This window comes from Tachyglossus aculeatus, chromosome X3 (assembly GCF_015852505.1).
Source record: "Tachyglossus aculeatus isolate mTacAcu1 chromosome X3, mTacAcu1.pri, whole genome shotgun sequence".
NCBI classification, from domain to species: Eukaryota; Metazoa; Chordata; class Mammalia; order Monotremata; family Tachyglossidae; genus Tachyglossus; species Tachyglossus aculeatus.
The window spans coordinates 27337084-27349468 of NC_052099.1; the positions used below are offsets into that span (position 1 = coordinate 27337084).

A 12385-nucleotide genomic window follows, 5' to 3' on the forward strand; every position below is an offset into this window, starting at 1 on the left:
AATTCAATTTGAGGCAGCTCCAATATTGAATTGCAGTATGATGAAGTTTCATGACGTGTGCTTTTTTCATTCATAAAACGTTGGTTTTCATTCTGAATGGGTATTTAAAAAAAGAACCTCCCCACACTCACGCACAAAACACAGGTTTTAGAACTATAATGTTGGTTATTTAGCTGAAATCTATTGTAGTAGTACCATAACTTTTAATAAGAACAGCATGATTTTGGAATAACCAGCAGTTAGAAAATAAAACTGACACAAAACAAAACATTTTTTATAGTCGTGGCAAAGCATAAAGAAACAGGTTTAAATAGAACATTCATTCGTGAATAACAGATAGATTATAAAAAGTAAACTAGAAGAAAACTCTTGTCTGGCTCATGAGTCTGGAAGGGAAGAAAGCACCTTCAAAGAAAGTTCGTTTTTCTCTTCCCACATCCACAAAGTAAGAACGAGACAACGAGCTGCTAAGTCCAATTCTTCTCTGGCAGAAGGGACTCCAGTGTGCTGGTGGTAGTTTAAAGGTCCTCAGAAGATAAAATACAGACATGGCCACTGACAGGTATACGGGGGCAGTCAGCAAATAGCCGTGGAAGAAATTGCTTCTCAATGCTGGAGTGTTAAGGACATTTGTTCCTGAGCGAGACCCATGTCTCTCTGAAGCATCACCTCCATCTCAGTGGGATGAGATGTGGAAGGATATTCCCGTGGTAGAGGGATTTGACTTTCTCCTTTTGGTGTATTTTTGCTTCTGAAGAAAACTCTGCCTGTTTGAGTTCAACATGGACAGAATGGGGAGGTGGGGAAGGTTTGGGGTTGGGAGTCAGGGGGAGAGAGAGAGAGTCCTTTTTTTTTTTTTTTTTAACAAACTTCATCCTTCCGTGGTGCTGCTCCTTTCGTTTTCTCCTTTGGAGCAGGATCGCAGTGTTCCTAGGCTTGCCTTCTGCTACAATACTGCAAAATAGTTTTATAAGGCTTCCATGTTTAAATAGCACAATACTGTGTGTGTTCGTGTGTGTGTGTGTGTGTGCGCGCCTGGAGGGGGGTGAGGGTATTCCGGTCAAGACAAAAAGCAAATCAGAAGTCAGACAACCAAATCAAGTTATTCTTGGGATTTTTTCTCTTCTTTGGGCACAGCCCAGTTCAGAATGTGCAGATCATTTTGTACTGAAAATATATATTTTCCCCACCGCGGGAACCAGTTCTCCTTTACAAGTTAGATTTGGAACAAGATTTGCAGCATTGTTTGCCATAAAACCTGTGGTTGCACATGCCGTGCTGAGGAACCAGATAGCACCAGTTGAAGTAGTCTCGGCAGAAGGCGTCTGAAAGAGGAAGGGTGATTTTTAGCCAATCTTACCCAAGGCAGTGACAGACACCCATCCTCGAAGTTAAATTATGCTGGCCTAGTAGCACACGGGCTTTTGATGACGAGGCTTCAAGGCCTGGATATGGCTCCGCTCTGATAGCAGTGCCTTTTCACATCCAGGACAACTTCCTTGGCAGTTTCCCCCCTCCCAAAGTTGGGGGTTTCTCCAGCTTTTTTAAAGAACACAACACACTCACCTAAATGCTGGTGCCTCTGTGCCTGGATCTCAATTAGTTTAATCCTCCAGGTTAACCATACTGACTGATTGCCCACTACCTGTATTTCTTCTTAGAACAACTCAGACAAACTAACTTGCCCTTGAGTGCTTTCGGGATTCATTTGAGGACACGCTCAGGTTTCCTCTGGGAGGATGTAGTGAGTCAGAAGAAAGGAAGTCGATTTGTCAACAGGCTGAGTTATTCTTAAGGAACAACAGAGGTGTGGAAGACGCTTCTCCTTGCTCATTATAGACATTTTCCACCAATAATCATCCATTTCAGTGAGGTTTTAGGGAAGCGTCCACAGTGTCTGCCTGGATACTTCCGAACATCCCCATTCCAGAGGGACTCTCAGAGAGAGAGAGCCTTGAGAGGGGTATCTGGAGAAGGAACATAGTGGGGAAGGTAGAAGAGTGGTTCACATGGAGGCTCCCTTGAAACTCAGAGCACCCCAAATGCTCTATATCTAACTCACGACCCTTAGAGATTCCTACTTTCAACAGCTTCGGAAGCAGGATTAGAATTTGCTGAGGAAACTGCCTGTATCTTTCCACTGAAATGCCGGGCGGCCTCCATCGGGTTTACCTTTTTTCTCTGGGATGGGGCAGAAGTGGGTGTGGCAAGCTTGGGAGGAGATCGGCTTCTGGTGCAGAAAGCAGCCGATCGCAGGCCTGCCGCTTGCTAAGCATTGCACCGATCGCACCTGAACCCCACCGCCGCAGGTCGCCGTGCACTGGGAAAACAAAGCATTCAACAGGTCATATTCCTCTCTTGTCAAATCCCCCCAACACCCAAAGCGTGAAAGAGCTGTTCGAGGTCTATGAGATCATTTCATAGATGAAACACAGCATGGGTCGGGGGTTCTGACCAATCCAGATCCTGTGATTCCGGACTGAGAAAATCCAGCCCCTCCGAGCCCCACGTGGGACAGGGGCTGTGTCTTACTGTGGCAAATCTACCCCAGTGCTTAGCACAGGGCTTGGGACACAGTAAGTCCTCAACAAATACCACACTAAGTATTATGATTAGTAAGTTAAGGGGAGATGTGGTGGAGGAGCAAGACTTTTATGGGCCCTTCTCCTCCTTCACCAGCCTGTCCGGCCTCCTCTGAGCTGATCCCACCAGAGCTCTTGCTGCTGCCCTCTTCCTGAGACTTGTCAAGACTTCTGTCATTGCTTTCCCTCCCTCAAATCACACGATGACCACCACCAAATTCTCCATCATGACTTTCTTTCCTTTTCCTACGGATGCTTGCTCCCAGCCCTGCTGACTTCTGCCACCATGGCATCCTTAATGTTCTGCTAGCCTCCTCCCACTATCACTAGCTGTACCCATAATATCCTAGGAAGACACAAACACACACACACAGGCACACCTCCCCAGTGGCCTGGAAAGCTTTATACAAGGACAATTTCTGATGACATCAATGCAATTGTGAGACTGAAGTTGCTCTAAAATAGCAAAATGCAACTTATTTACATTGGTTTGGGATCTGGTGGTGTTCTCTGAAAAACAAAGAAAACACTTTTTAAGACTAATGCTTCCCTGAAATTCTAATTATTCACTGGAACAAAGGAGAAGGAACTTTGAAGATGCCTGAGGAAACACTATTATTATTACCAAGTGCCGTTGAGTCGTTTCCGATTCATAGCGACTCTATGGAAATATTTTCTCCAGAATATCCTGTCTTCTGCCATAATCTGTAACTGAGGAAACAATGTGGGGAATAGCATCTTCCTTTTTGAAGTTGGAGGCTTTGGTTTTAGGTCTAGATGCTTAAGAGGAGCAGAGCCAGGAATAGTGGGCGGGATTGTAGATGAGGCAGTTCACTTGTCACTGTTCCAACTTGATTTAAGTTAGTAACCACCAGCCTTGCAAATAAGAGTTGGCTGCTAACTTTCCTGACATTTTAAAACCCATTTTCCAATCTGTACTATATAGACTGTATTTCCTCTGCTTAGGAGGTACAGAGCACATTTATGCTGCATTCCCTGTATCCTCCCATGGTGGATTAGGGAACTGGAACAGTCATATGAATGGAAAAATTACAACACTGGTCGTACTTCTTATGACTCCTTCACCTAGGTTTCAAAGGCATTTGACAGGCATCAGGTGATTTTTCACAACAGCAAAGGCAGGAAAACCATATGGATGCCACACCTCCCCAAGGCTGGGTTAGAATGATGCAACTGCTCAACAGTTGAGATAAATAACGGCATTGACGATGCAGAGACCATAGTGCCTGGTGAAATGCACAGACGGTAGGCAAGAAGAATAATTGTTAGGGGGTAAGTGGAGGCAATCATGACAAGGTGAACTGGGGGCTAGAAACCTACATGGGATGGGAGGGGGTGTATAAGAGCTTGAATTCACCAGTTCCATTCACTGGCTCACCCCACTTTCCTAATTCATGGCTTGACAGTGAAGGATAGGGAGAAGGGAGATTATGATGTTGGTTTGTAGGCATGGTTCCTTGGGCTGAATCTGCCACCTGAATTCCTCTTATTCTCCTGGGCTGGGATTCTGGACACTCCTCCCCGATTCCTAACCTTCCCTGGATGTGACTGGAGTACCTAACCATTGACCTACCTAATCATTGAAGGCAGGGATGTTCCAGGGCTTCTAGGTTGACTGAGGGTTCTTAGACTGAACTTAAAGGCCAGACCCACTCTAGAGCAGATCCAGATTCCATGATTGTTCTAGATCCGAGGCAGGCTAGGAGAGGTCGTGTGGTCAACCATTCATTCAATTATATTTATTGAGTGCTTACTGAATGCAGAGCACTGTACTAAGCGCTTAAGATTCCAAGATAACCAAGATTCCAAGTCGAAGAGTTGACCTGAACTGAGGCTGCTGTCTAGGCTGGCCTGAAGCTGGATGAGCCTTTGGAGTGAGCAGTGATAGTGGCAATTGCCCTTTGGTGTGTATGTGGGCAATGCAGTTAATATTCTCCCGATAGACTTTTGGAGCTCTCGAATCACTTTGAGCTGAAACACTAGGGCCTTGGGAGGTCAAGAGGCCATTACACTGCCCTTGAGTAGCTGCCCCATGAAATTAATCTGGGATCTCTCTCCTTTGGCTGGCTTTTACCCAATCATCCATTAAATTACTCATATTTATTGACCACTTATTTGGGGCCGAGAACCATACTAAGCATTTGGGGGAGTATAATCATAATAACGGTATCTGTTAAGCACTTACTATGTGCCAAGCACTGTTCTAAGCGCTGGAGTAGATACAAGGTTATCAGGTTGCCCCACGCGGGGCTCACAGTCTTGATCCCCATTTTACAAATGAGGGAACTGAGGCACAGAGAAGTTAAGTGATGTCCAAAGTCACACAGCTAACAAGTGGCAGAACCGGGATTAGAACCCATGACCTCCGACTCCAAAGCCCGGGGTCTATCCACTAAAACATGCTGCTTCTGTAATAGACAACACACTCCCTACCATCAATCAGCTTAAACTCTCATGCTGGAGATGGACATAAAAATAAGCTACAGGTAGGGGAAAGCAGTGAAGTATATAATGATTCCTACATAAATACTGCTGGGGGAAAAGGGGATTACCTGGGAAGAAAGAGCAGAAAAGGAAAGGAGAGATTAATCAGCTTCAGAAGTGGATATTGTGAGGTAAAAGATATAATGGGAGGAAGCTCTGAACTTGTTAAAGGATGGAATGGGAGAGGCCCCCAATCAACCCATCCTAAAAAGCGCACTGTGAAAACTCCACTTTGGAAAGCAGTCCCAGGTACGAAAATGTTTCAACTCCGAGCTCTAAACCCAAATTATCAGCTTAAAACCTACACCTGAACTAGAAATTAAAAGAATACCCTACACAAAGACAGGCACTGTGGCCTATTTTGGATGCTTTGCCTCCTGGAAATTAGAAAAAAAAAATGCTTCTTTTTAATCTGTTCCTAGGCAAAGGGAATCCCACCTGCTTTCCCCTGGTTGGAGAGTAGCTCTGTGGGCCACTGCTGCCAACATCAGCATCACGGGGATGGCCTGAAGAACACAAGATAACAATTGTCATCCTTGGGGGAGCCCTTTCTTGGCCATGAGGACCCAAAATGGAAAGGACACGGGTAAACCCGACAAGCTGGGAACATTTTCGGTTTTCCTTTATGGTTAGCCGAAAGGCTGATCTCCTGAGAGATTTCAGTCCAGCACTTGTGACTCCCGCTGAGAAGTACAGCATGTCTCTCACATTTCTGTAAGGTTTTCACTCACATCCACTCCCTTCCCTTTTTAACACAGCTCAGCAAAATTCCTCGAAAAGCTAATCTTAATGTATGACTGTAAGAAACCGGGGAAAATTAATTATGTGGGCACACAAATGCTTAATTTCCAAATTATCAGGGTCACATACAATTGATTCAGCTGTTTTCCATCAAATACTACTTATTTCCATAAATTTTGGCATAATTACAATTCTGCATTGGAGAGAGAGATGGCCTTTGTTCTTTGGATGATGCATTTCAGACATTCTCCAAGTTCATATTGTGTGCTGAAAAAATTAAGGAAGTGTGTTTGCTGTGCTGTTAAAATAGTAATTTGATTCAGATGTCACATAAACATCTGCAGACTTCCAATCTCTGACCCCGCAGTTCAACTCTCCTCAAATCAACACTCAGACCTAATCATATTTTTTCTAATGGAGTTTTACCTCAATCAAAACTCAACACGCCGGTCGGTCATTGCTGAGCAAAGTTCACTAAGTAATAAATTTCCTTAGTAATCAGCACCATAGGCTATAATGTGCGTAAGTGAAAGTAGCAATATTTCAGGGAAAATCTCTTGCTCCTCACCTAAAATGAAGGCTCCTGAGCTAAATCGGAATCCTTACAGTACTACTGATCAGGATCCCAATATTATTGGGGCTAGAAAGACAGTAAAAAATATCAGGAGCCATATTTATATTTCATTTTTAAGCCTCCCTAATTTGTTTCACTTGAATATAAAATGAAACATCAGTCAGCTGATAAGCTAAATTCAGGAACAATGGAAAATTAGACATTAATTTGTTGTTGATATAATACCATCATCATCATATTTAGAAACATCGTAATCCATAAAAAGGCAGATTAACCCTTAACAGATCCAAGCTGTTAGTTTCCAAAATCTCTAATAAATCTCATATTTCTCCCTTCTAGGAGTGAAAATTACCAAATAGCATTTGGCTGTTTTTTCTCTCTTGGAGTGTGTGGAGGCCAGAAAACGGTGATGCAGTCTCCTCAGGAGCCCTTGATCCTGGGGCTGCTGATGGGATTGGTCCCCTGGGAAGTAAATCAACTGGGATCATAACCCAGGGAAAGAGAATGTCAAAGACCGACATTTTTCCCTACACCTGAACAGGTAATCAGCTTGATGCTACAAAGGACAACAATAGCAATGGTGAATAACAAGGATATTCTGAACTTGTTTGTTCTTATGTTTCCAATGTGTCTTCATATCAGCGAGCTCATTTTTTCCTCACAGCACTCCTGTGAGGCAAGGAGAGTCGGGGTTATTAACCCCATTTTACAGATGAGGAGACAGAGGCATAGACTACTGTTGAAGAAAGAGCTGTATCCTGAGAGATTAAGAGCCTTGCCTGAGGTTAGCCAGTAGGTCAGTGGCCAAACTGATGCTAGAATCCAGGTTCTCTGACTCCTAGACTCTCCTTACTAGATCAGGTGAGGGCCAGGGAGACAGTAACGTCCTTGAATATAATGAGAGCTCACTCAGTATAGGGCCCCATAAATAGCAACCAAGTTCTTGAATTGAACTCTGGGGTTTCGAAGGTAGTTTAATTTGGGCTGAAACTAGATCAGAGGTGATGTTTTCCTGGAAACATCAGGCGTTTCTGGAGGTAATAACTTGAATAATTCAGACAAAGCATGTTGCTTTGGCCCCAGTTCACTGAGTAACGGAGGCAATAGAAGGAGGCTTTGCCTAATTAATCTAGTTAACTACCAACTTTGCTTCATTTCGAACTGTATCTATCAGACTTTGGTCACCACTCTAAGAATCTGTTTCTGTCTTGGCCATCTTGTTGCTTCCCAGGGATTAATTTTTCAAGCAATCAATCAGTCAATGGGATTGAATGCTTACTGGATACAAAGCACTGTACTAAGTGTCTGGGAAAGTACAACAGAACTAGTAGACACATCCCCTGCCCAAAATGAGCTTTCCATCTAGAGAATTTGTTTTTATCCCCTTGGTACTTTGGGGGAGAGGTTTTGGTTCCTGAAATCTCCCAGTGGGGGACTTGCAGAACTCTCTGAACACAAGCTACTTGTTGAAAGAGTGATTCGACTGAAACCCAGTGCTCTGGGCTGAACTGACTGATTTTGTCGATGGGAAGATTCAATGTCCTCCAGCGGCTGCCTCCAATTCAACTGCTTCTGGCAAATGATGGAGAGACTGGGCAGAGATCTTTCAGAGTCTCCCTCTTCCAAGGTCTGATTTTGCTCCGAAGTGCTTTTGTCGGTGTTTAATTCAACACTGTCTGGCTCATTTAATCCCCATTGTACATAGTCCTGAAACAAGTTTAGAGTTAGAGCCCGAGAGACCACTTTCCAAGACCTCGTCGACTCACTGAAATTAGAGGTGGAAAAGGCCAATATGTTATCCTGGAGGAGATGTCTCCCTGTGGTATGGCAATTAGTGGTATTTTCCAATCCAGCTGAAATGTCCTGACTGACGAAGCTTTCTTTATTTTCCTGATATTTACCCAGCTAAGTGACATCTGTTGATTTCATTAACTTACTGCTTATTCCCTTTTCCAGCCTCATCAAGACGTTTAGAGCAACCACTCTGCCAGAACACCAGAATGTTGAAAAAATGTAATGTGATCATTTTCTTCTGAATACCTACCATTCTCTACGCATTTCATCACTAATTTACAGTGAGTACGAATTTCATTATTACGGTTAAAGTGTTGAAAAATATTTCACGATCTTTAAGAATTAATGTAACAAAGGCAAAAAATACATTTTATGTTTGTTGACATGTACTGGGCACATGGATTGGATAGTTTACTTTGTGGATCAATTAGATTTGACAAAAGGACCTGAGCATTACATACGTCCAGGACAGGTTTTCCATTCTAGTGAGTGGAGAGAGAAGCTCTAGTAATAATAATAATAATAATGATGGTATTTGTTAAGTGCTGTGTGCTAAGCACAGTTCTAAGCACTGGAGTACATATACGATAATCAGGTTTTCCAATGTGGGACTCACACTTTTAATCCCCATTTTACAGATGAGGTAACTGAGGCACAGAGAAGTTAAGCAACCTGCCCAAGGTCACACAGCAAACAAGTGGCGGAGCCAGAATTAGAACCCACATCCTCTGACTCCCAAGCCCGGGCTCTTTCCACTAAGCCTCCCTATTTCTACTTATTGGAATCTTCACCGTGAAGCATTTACTGTGTGCCAAGCACTGTGTTAATTGTCGGAGTATATATAAGGTCACGGGGTCAGATGAAGTCCCTGTCCCACATGGGGCTGACAGTCTGAGTAGGAGGGAAATTAGGTATTTAATCCCCATTTTCCAACTGAAGAAATGGAGACCAAGAGCTGTTTAAGTAACTCATTCAAGGTCACACTGCAGCTAAGGGGCAGGCTTCCTGATTCCCGACTTCCAGTCCTGTGCTCTTCCCACTAGGCCCCGCTGTCTCTCCAGCAGGGGTTCACCGAGTTATTTCTGTTTCCTCTCCTAGTATATTCTTGAGACGATCTAATGTCATCTAGTTAAGCTTCCGTTACCGAATCCAAAATGGAGCAAATGCTTTTGAGGATCGACACAATGACACAAATCCTCCCCAACTCAGTACAGCCATTCTGACTCCAGTGAATTGCCTCAGTTCCCCCTGCACCTTGGTCTCATCATTATTCATTAGGCTGACACGGTCAGTGTGTCACCCTCCGGCTCTCCTCTCCACAAGCCACCATTCTGGCAGGGGACAACATCAACCCCATTGTCAAAACTGAGAGTAGGATCCAGGGGATCTAGAACAACAAGTGTGTGCCACAGGTCAGGAACTCTAAATGGTCTGAATTGCCTTCATGCTGTCAAGGTCTGCTGTATTCACGGGATTTTCACTCTTGCTCCAGTAGAGCCGGTTCAATTGTCACAGTGGAAAGTGTAATGGCTCATGTGTTACATGGTTCCTTTCCCCCTCAAATCCATGATTCCCACTGATCTTGTGCATAGTCATGGTGAAGAATGTGTGGAATGAGCTACAGTCCCTCACACCGCTCAGACTGTGATTTCACACCCCTGTTTTCGTCATGCTGATTCATTCGGACAGTCAGGCAGGTGTTTGCACTTAGTAGGGCATACCCAGACCAAATTAGCGTGTGAACCATATGAATCTCTGCCACGTCTTCTAGCTGAACGATTTAAGAAAGGCCTAACTCAGTGGTTTCCCCACCAGAAGAAATGATGAATAAAGCTATTAAATCAATAGAACGTCTATGGCCCCAGTGATAGAGCTGGAGATTTTAAAACTGCTACATGAATAAACCTCACTAGTGCAAAGGGCAACTGGGCATACAGCCATTACATCTTGACAATTTTCCACAGTCTTGATCCCAGAGTATTGGGTGAAAGTGCTTATGGCAAACACATCGGTTTATGTTCTTACACCAAAATAATTTATTGCCCTGAAGTCCCATAAAAAATGATATGTTAAATGAAGAGCATTTGCCAGAAAACTTACAGCCACCTCATGAAGAAAAGGACTTATCAGACAATTGATTATCTTCAGGCTTGTGAAGGCTATGGAGATATATTTTACTCTTCGCTAAGCTGCAAAGAATGGTTCAAATTAAATGCAAAGATGACTTTTTCCCCCCTCCTGCAAATTCCCCAAAGGTCTCTTTGTGTGTTGGTTGACCAATAACATTTGGAGGAAAATATCATTTAATGCCACCTAATCTATTTCCACGTTCTCTGAAATCAGAAGAGATAATAGCAACGCTGCCCTGCTCGTATTCAAATGAAAAGAAACAGAGAAAAAATAGGATCCAGTTTCTGCTCAAAAGAACAAAAGGCATATGTGAGGGAAAAAAACATATTTTCATTCCAGAATCAGTGGATAAGTTGCATTAGTCTTTGATATCCTGGTTGCTAGCCTTGCTAGCAAGCCATGTTCTAAATTGTGGAGAGACTGTAGATCAAAATGTGATGGTCAAGTAACTTATGTAGGAGGAAGCTCTCTATGGAGTTGCTTTTTTTCCCCCCTCTGGAGCACAAGAAATGTTGGGCAAAGCATGATGACAGTTTGAACTTCCCATCCCCAAATCTGGGTTTCAAAATCACTGGGGTATACTGAGAAACTCTTGCAGGGCTTGAATTGTTTCTTTGGTGGCACCCGGAGAGCCATAGAAATGGGATCAGTTAGTCAATCAACAAATGTCTCTGAGCAAATACATGATGTAATAGAGACTTAGGTGAATGGATTTTCTTTCTCCCCTCTGGGTCTTTCTCTTCTCTTTCTCCCTCCTAGATTTTAAGAATTTTAGTACTTGGAGCATTAAAATTGGAGTACTTTAAGTTCTCCAAGGGGGAGAAAAATGGTACGTTTTACTTTATCTTTTGTGATTTCTCGGTGGATGGAAAAGACCAAAAGTTGGTCCCCGTATGATAAGTTTCAGAAAACAATGTCTCAGCAAGATTTGAAGGCGATACTCAGGTATTGTTTTTACCACCTGTCAATGGCTTGGAGACAAAATGTCCAAAGAGTAGTTTGGGAGACTAAAAGAGTGTTTTACTGGCACAGCATAAACCAGCTCTGAAGGGCTTTTTCCTCACAGATTTGATATCTTTCCTCCAGAATGCTGGCATTAAGTTGACAGGTACACCATAGAGGCATACCAAAGGAGAAGTTTAGAGCAGCTTGATAAATCAGCCTTTCCACCCAGCCAGATTCATTATTGACTTTCTTTTTTTTTTTTTTTTACAAACTCCTTGTGAGTAAGGATCAAGCCTCGTGCTTCTCTTGTTCTTTCCAAATTCTTAGGATAGTGCACTGTACATGGAAGGTAATCAATAAGTACCATAACTAATTGGTACTTCCAATTGGTACTAATTGGCCAATTTGTACTTCCCAAGCACTTAGTACAGTGCTCTGCACACAGTAAGTGCTCAATAAATACGATTGATGATGATGATGATGATAACTAGGGCTGCTGCTACCACTACTACTACTACTACCAACACCACCACAAAGGGGTAGGCTTCCGTAGGAGTTGGAAGTGCTGCAGTTGCCACCTTCCGAGCCCTCGACATCAGGTGCAGAGTGACGCTGTGCCATTAGGGAAGAAAATGCATTTTCGATAAGGGTGCTGCTGACACCTGTCATTCTCTCCTGACAGCAAGGAGGGTTTAGCGGTGTGGCTCTCTGGACAGTTGCAGAGGGGAGCCTATGGGAGCTGGGTGGACGTATGGCATAGTGGATACAGAAAGAGCATGGGCCTGAGAGTAAGAAGGTCGTGGGTTTTAATCCCGACTCTGCCCTTTATAAAAATAATAACAACAATAATGGCATTTATTAAGCGCTTACTATGTGCAAAGCACTGTTCTAAGTGCTAGGGAGGTTACAAGGTGATCGGGTTGTCCCATGGTGGGCTCACAGTCTTCATCCCCATTTTACAGATGAGGTAACTGACGCACAGAGAAGTTAAGTGACTTGCCCAAAGTCACACAGCTGACAAGTGGCGGAGCTGGGATTTGAACCCATGACCTCTGACTCCAAAGCCCGGGCTCTTTCCACTGAGCCACGCTGCTTCTCTATCTCTTTATCTGCT

At 43.5% G+C, this 12385-nt stretch overlaps 1 protein-coding gene across 1 annotated transcript in view; it reads right to left on the minus strand.

The window, feature by feature from the left end:
• Positions 1 to 1209: 1209 nt before the first annotated feature.
• The window catches only part of ADAMTS16 (ADAM metallopeptidase with thrombospondin type 1 motif 16), a 148402-nt gene continuing 137226 nt past the window's right edge, over positions 1210 to 12385 (minus strand). The window contains exons 22-23 of the mRNA XM_038770410.1: positions 2173 to 2320; positions 1210 to 1325 (exon numbers count right to left, since the gene is read on the minus strand). Coding sequence (XP_038626338.1) covers positions 1210 to 1325; positions 2173 to 2320 — 264 coding nt within the window. The remainder of the gene's footprint in view (positions 1326 to 2172; positions 2321 to 12385) is intronic.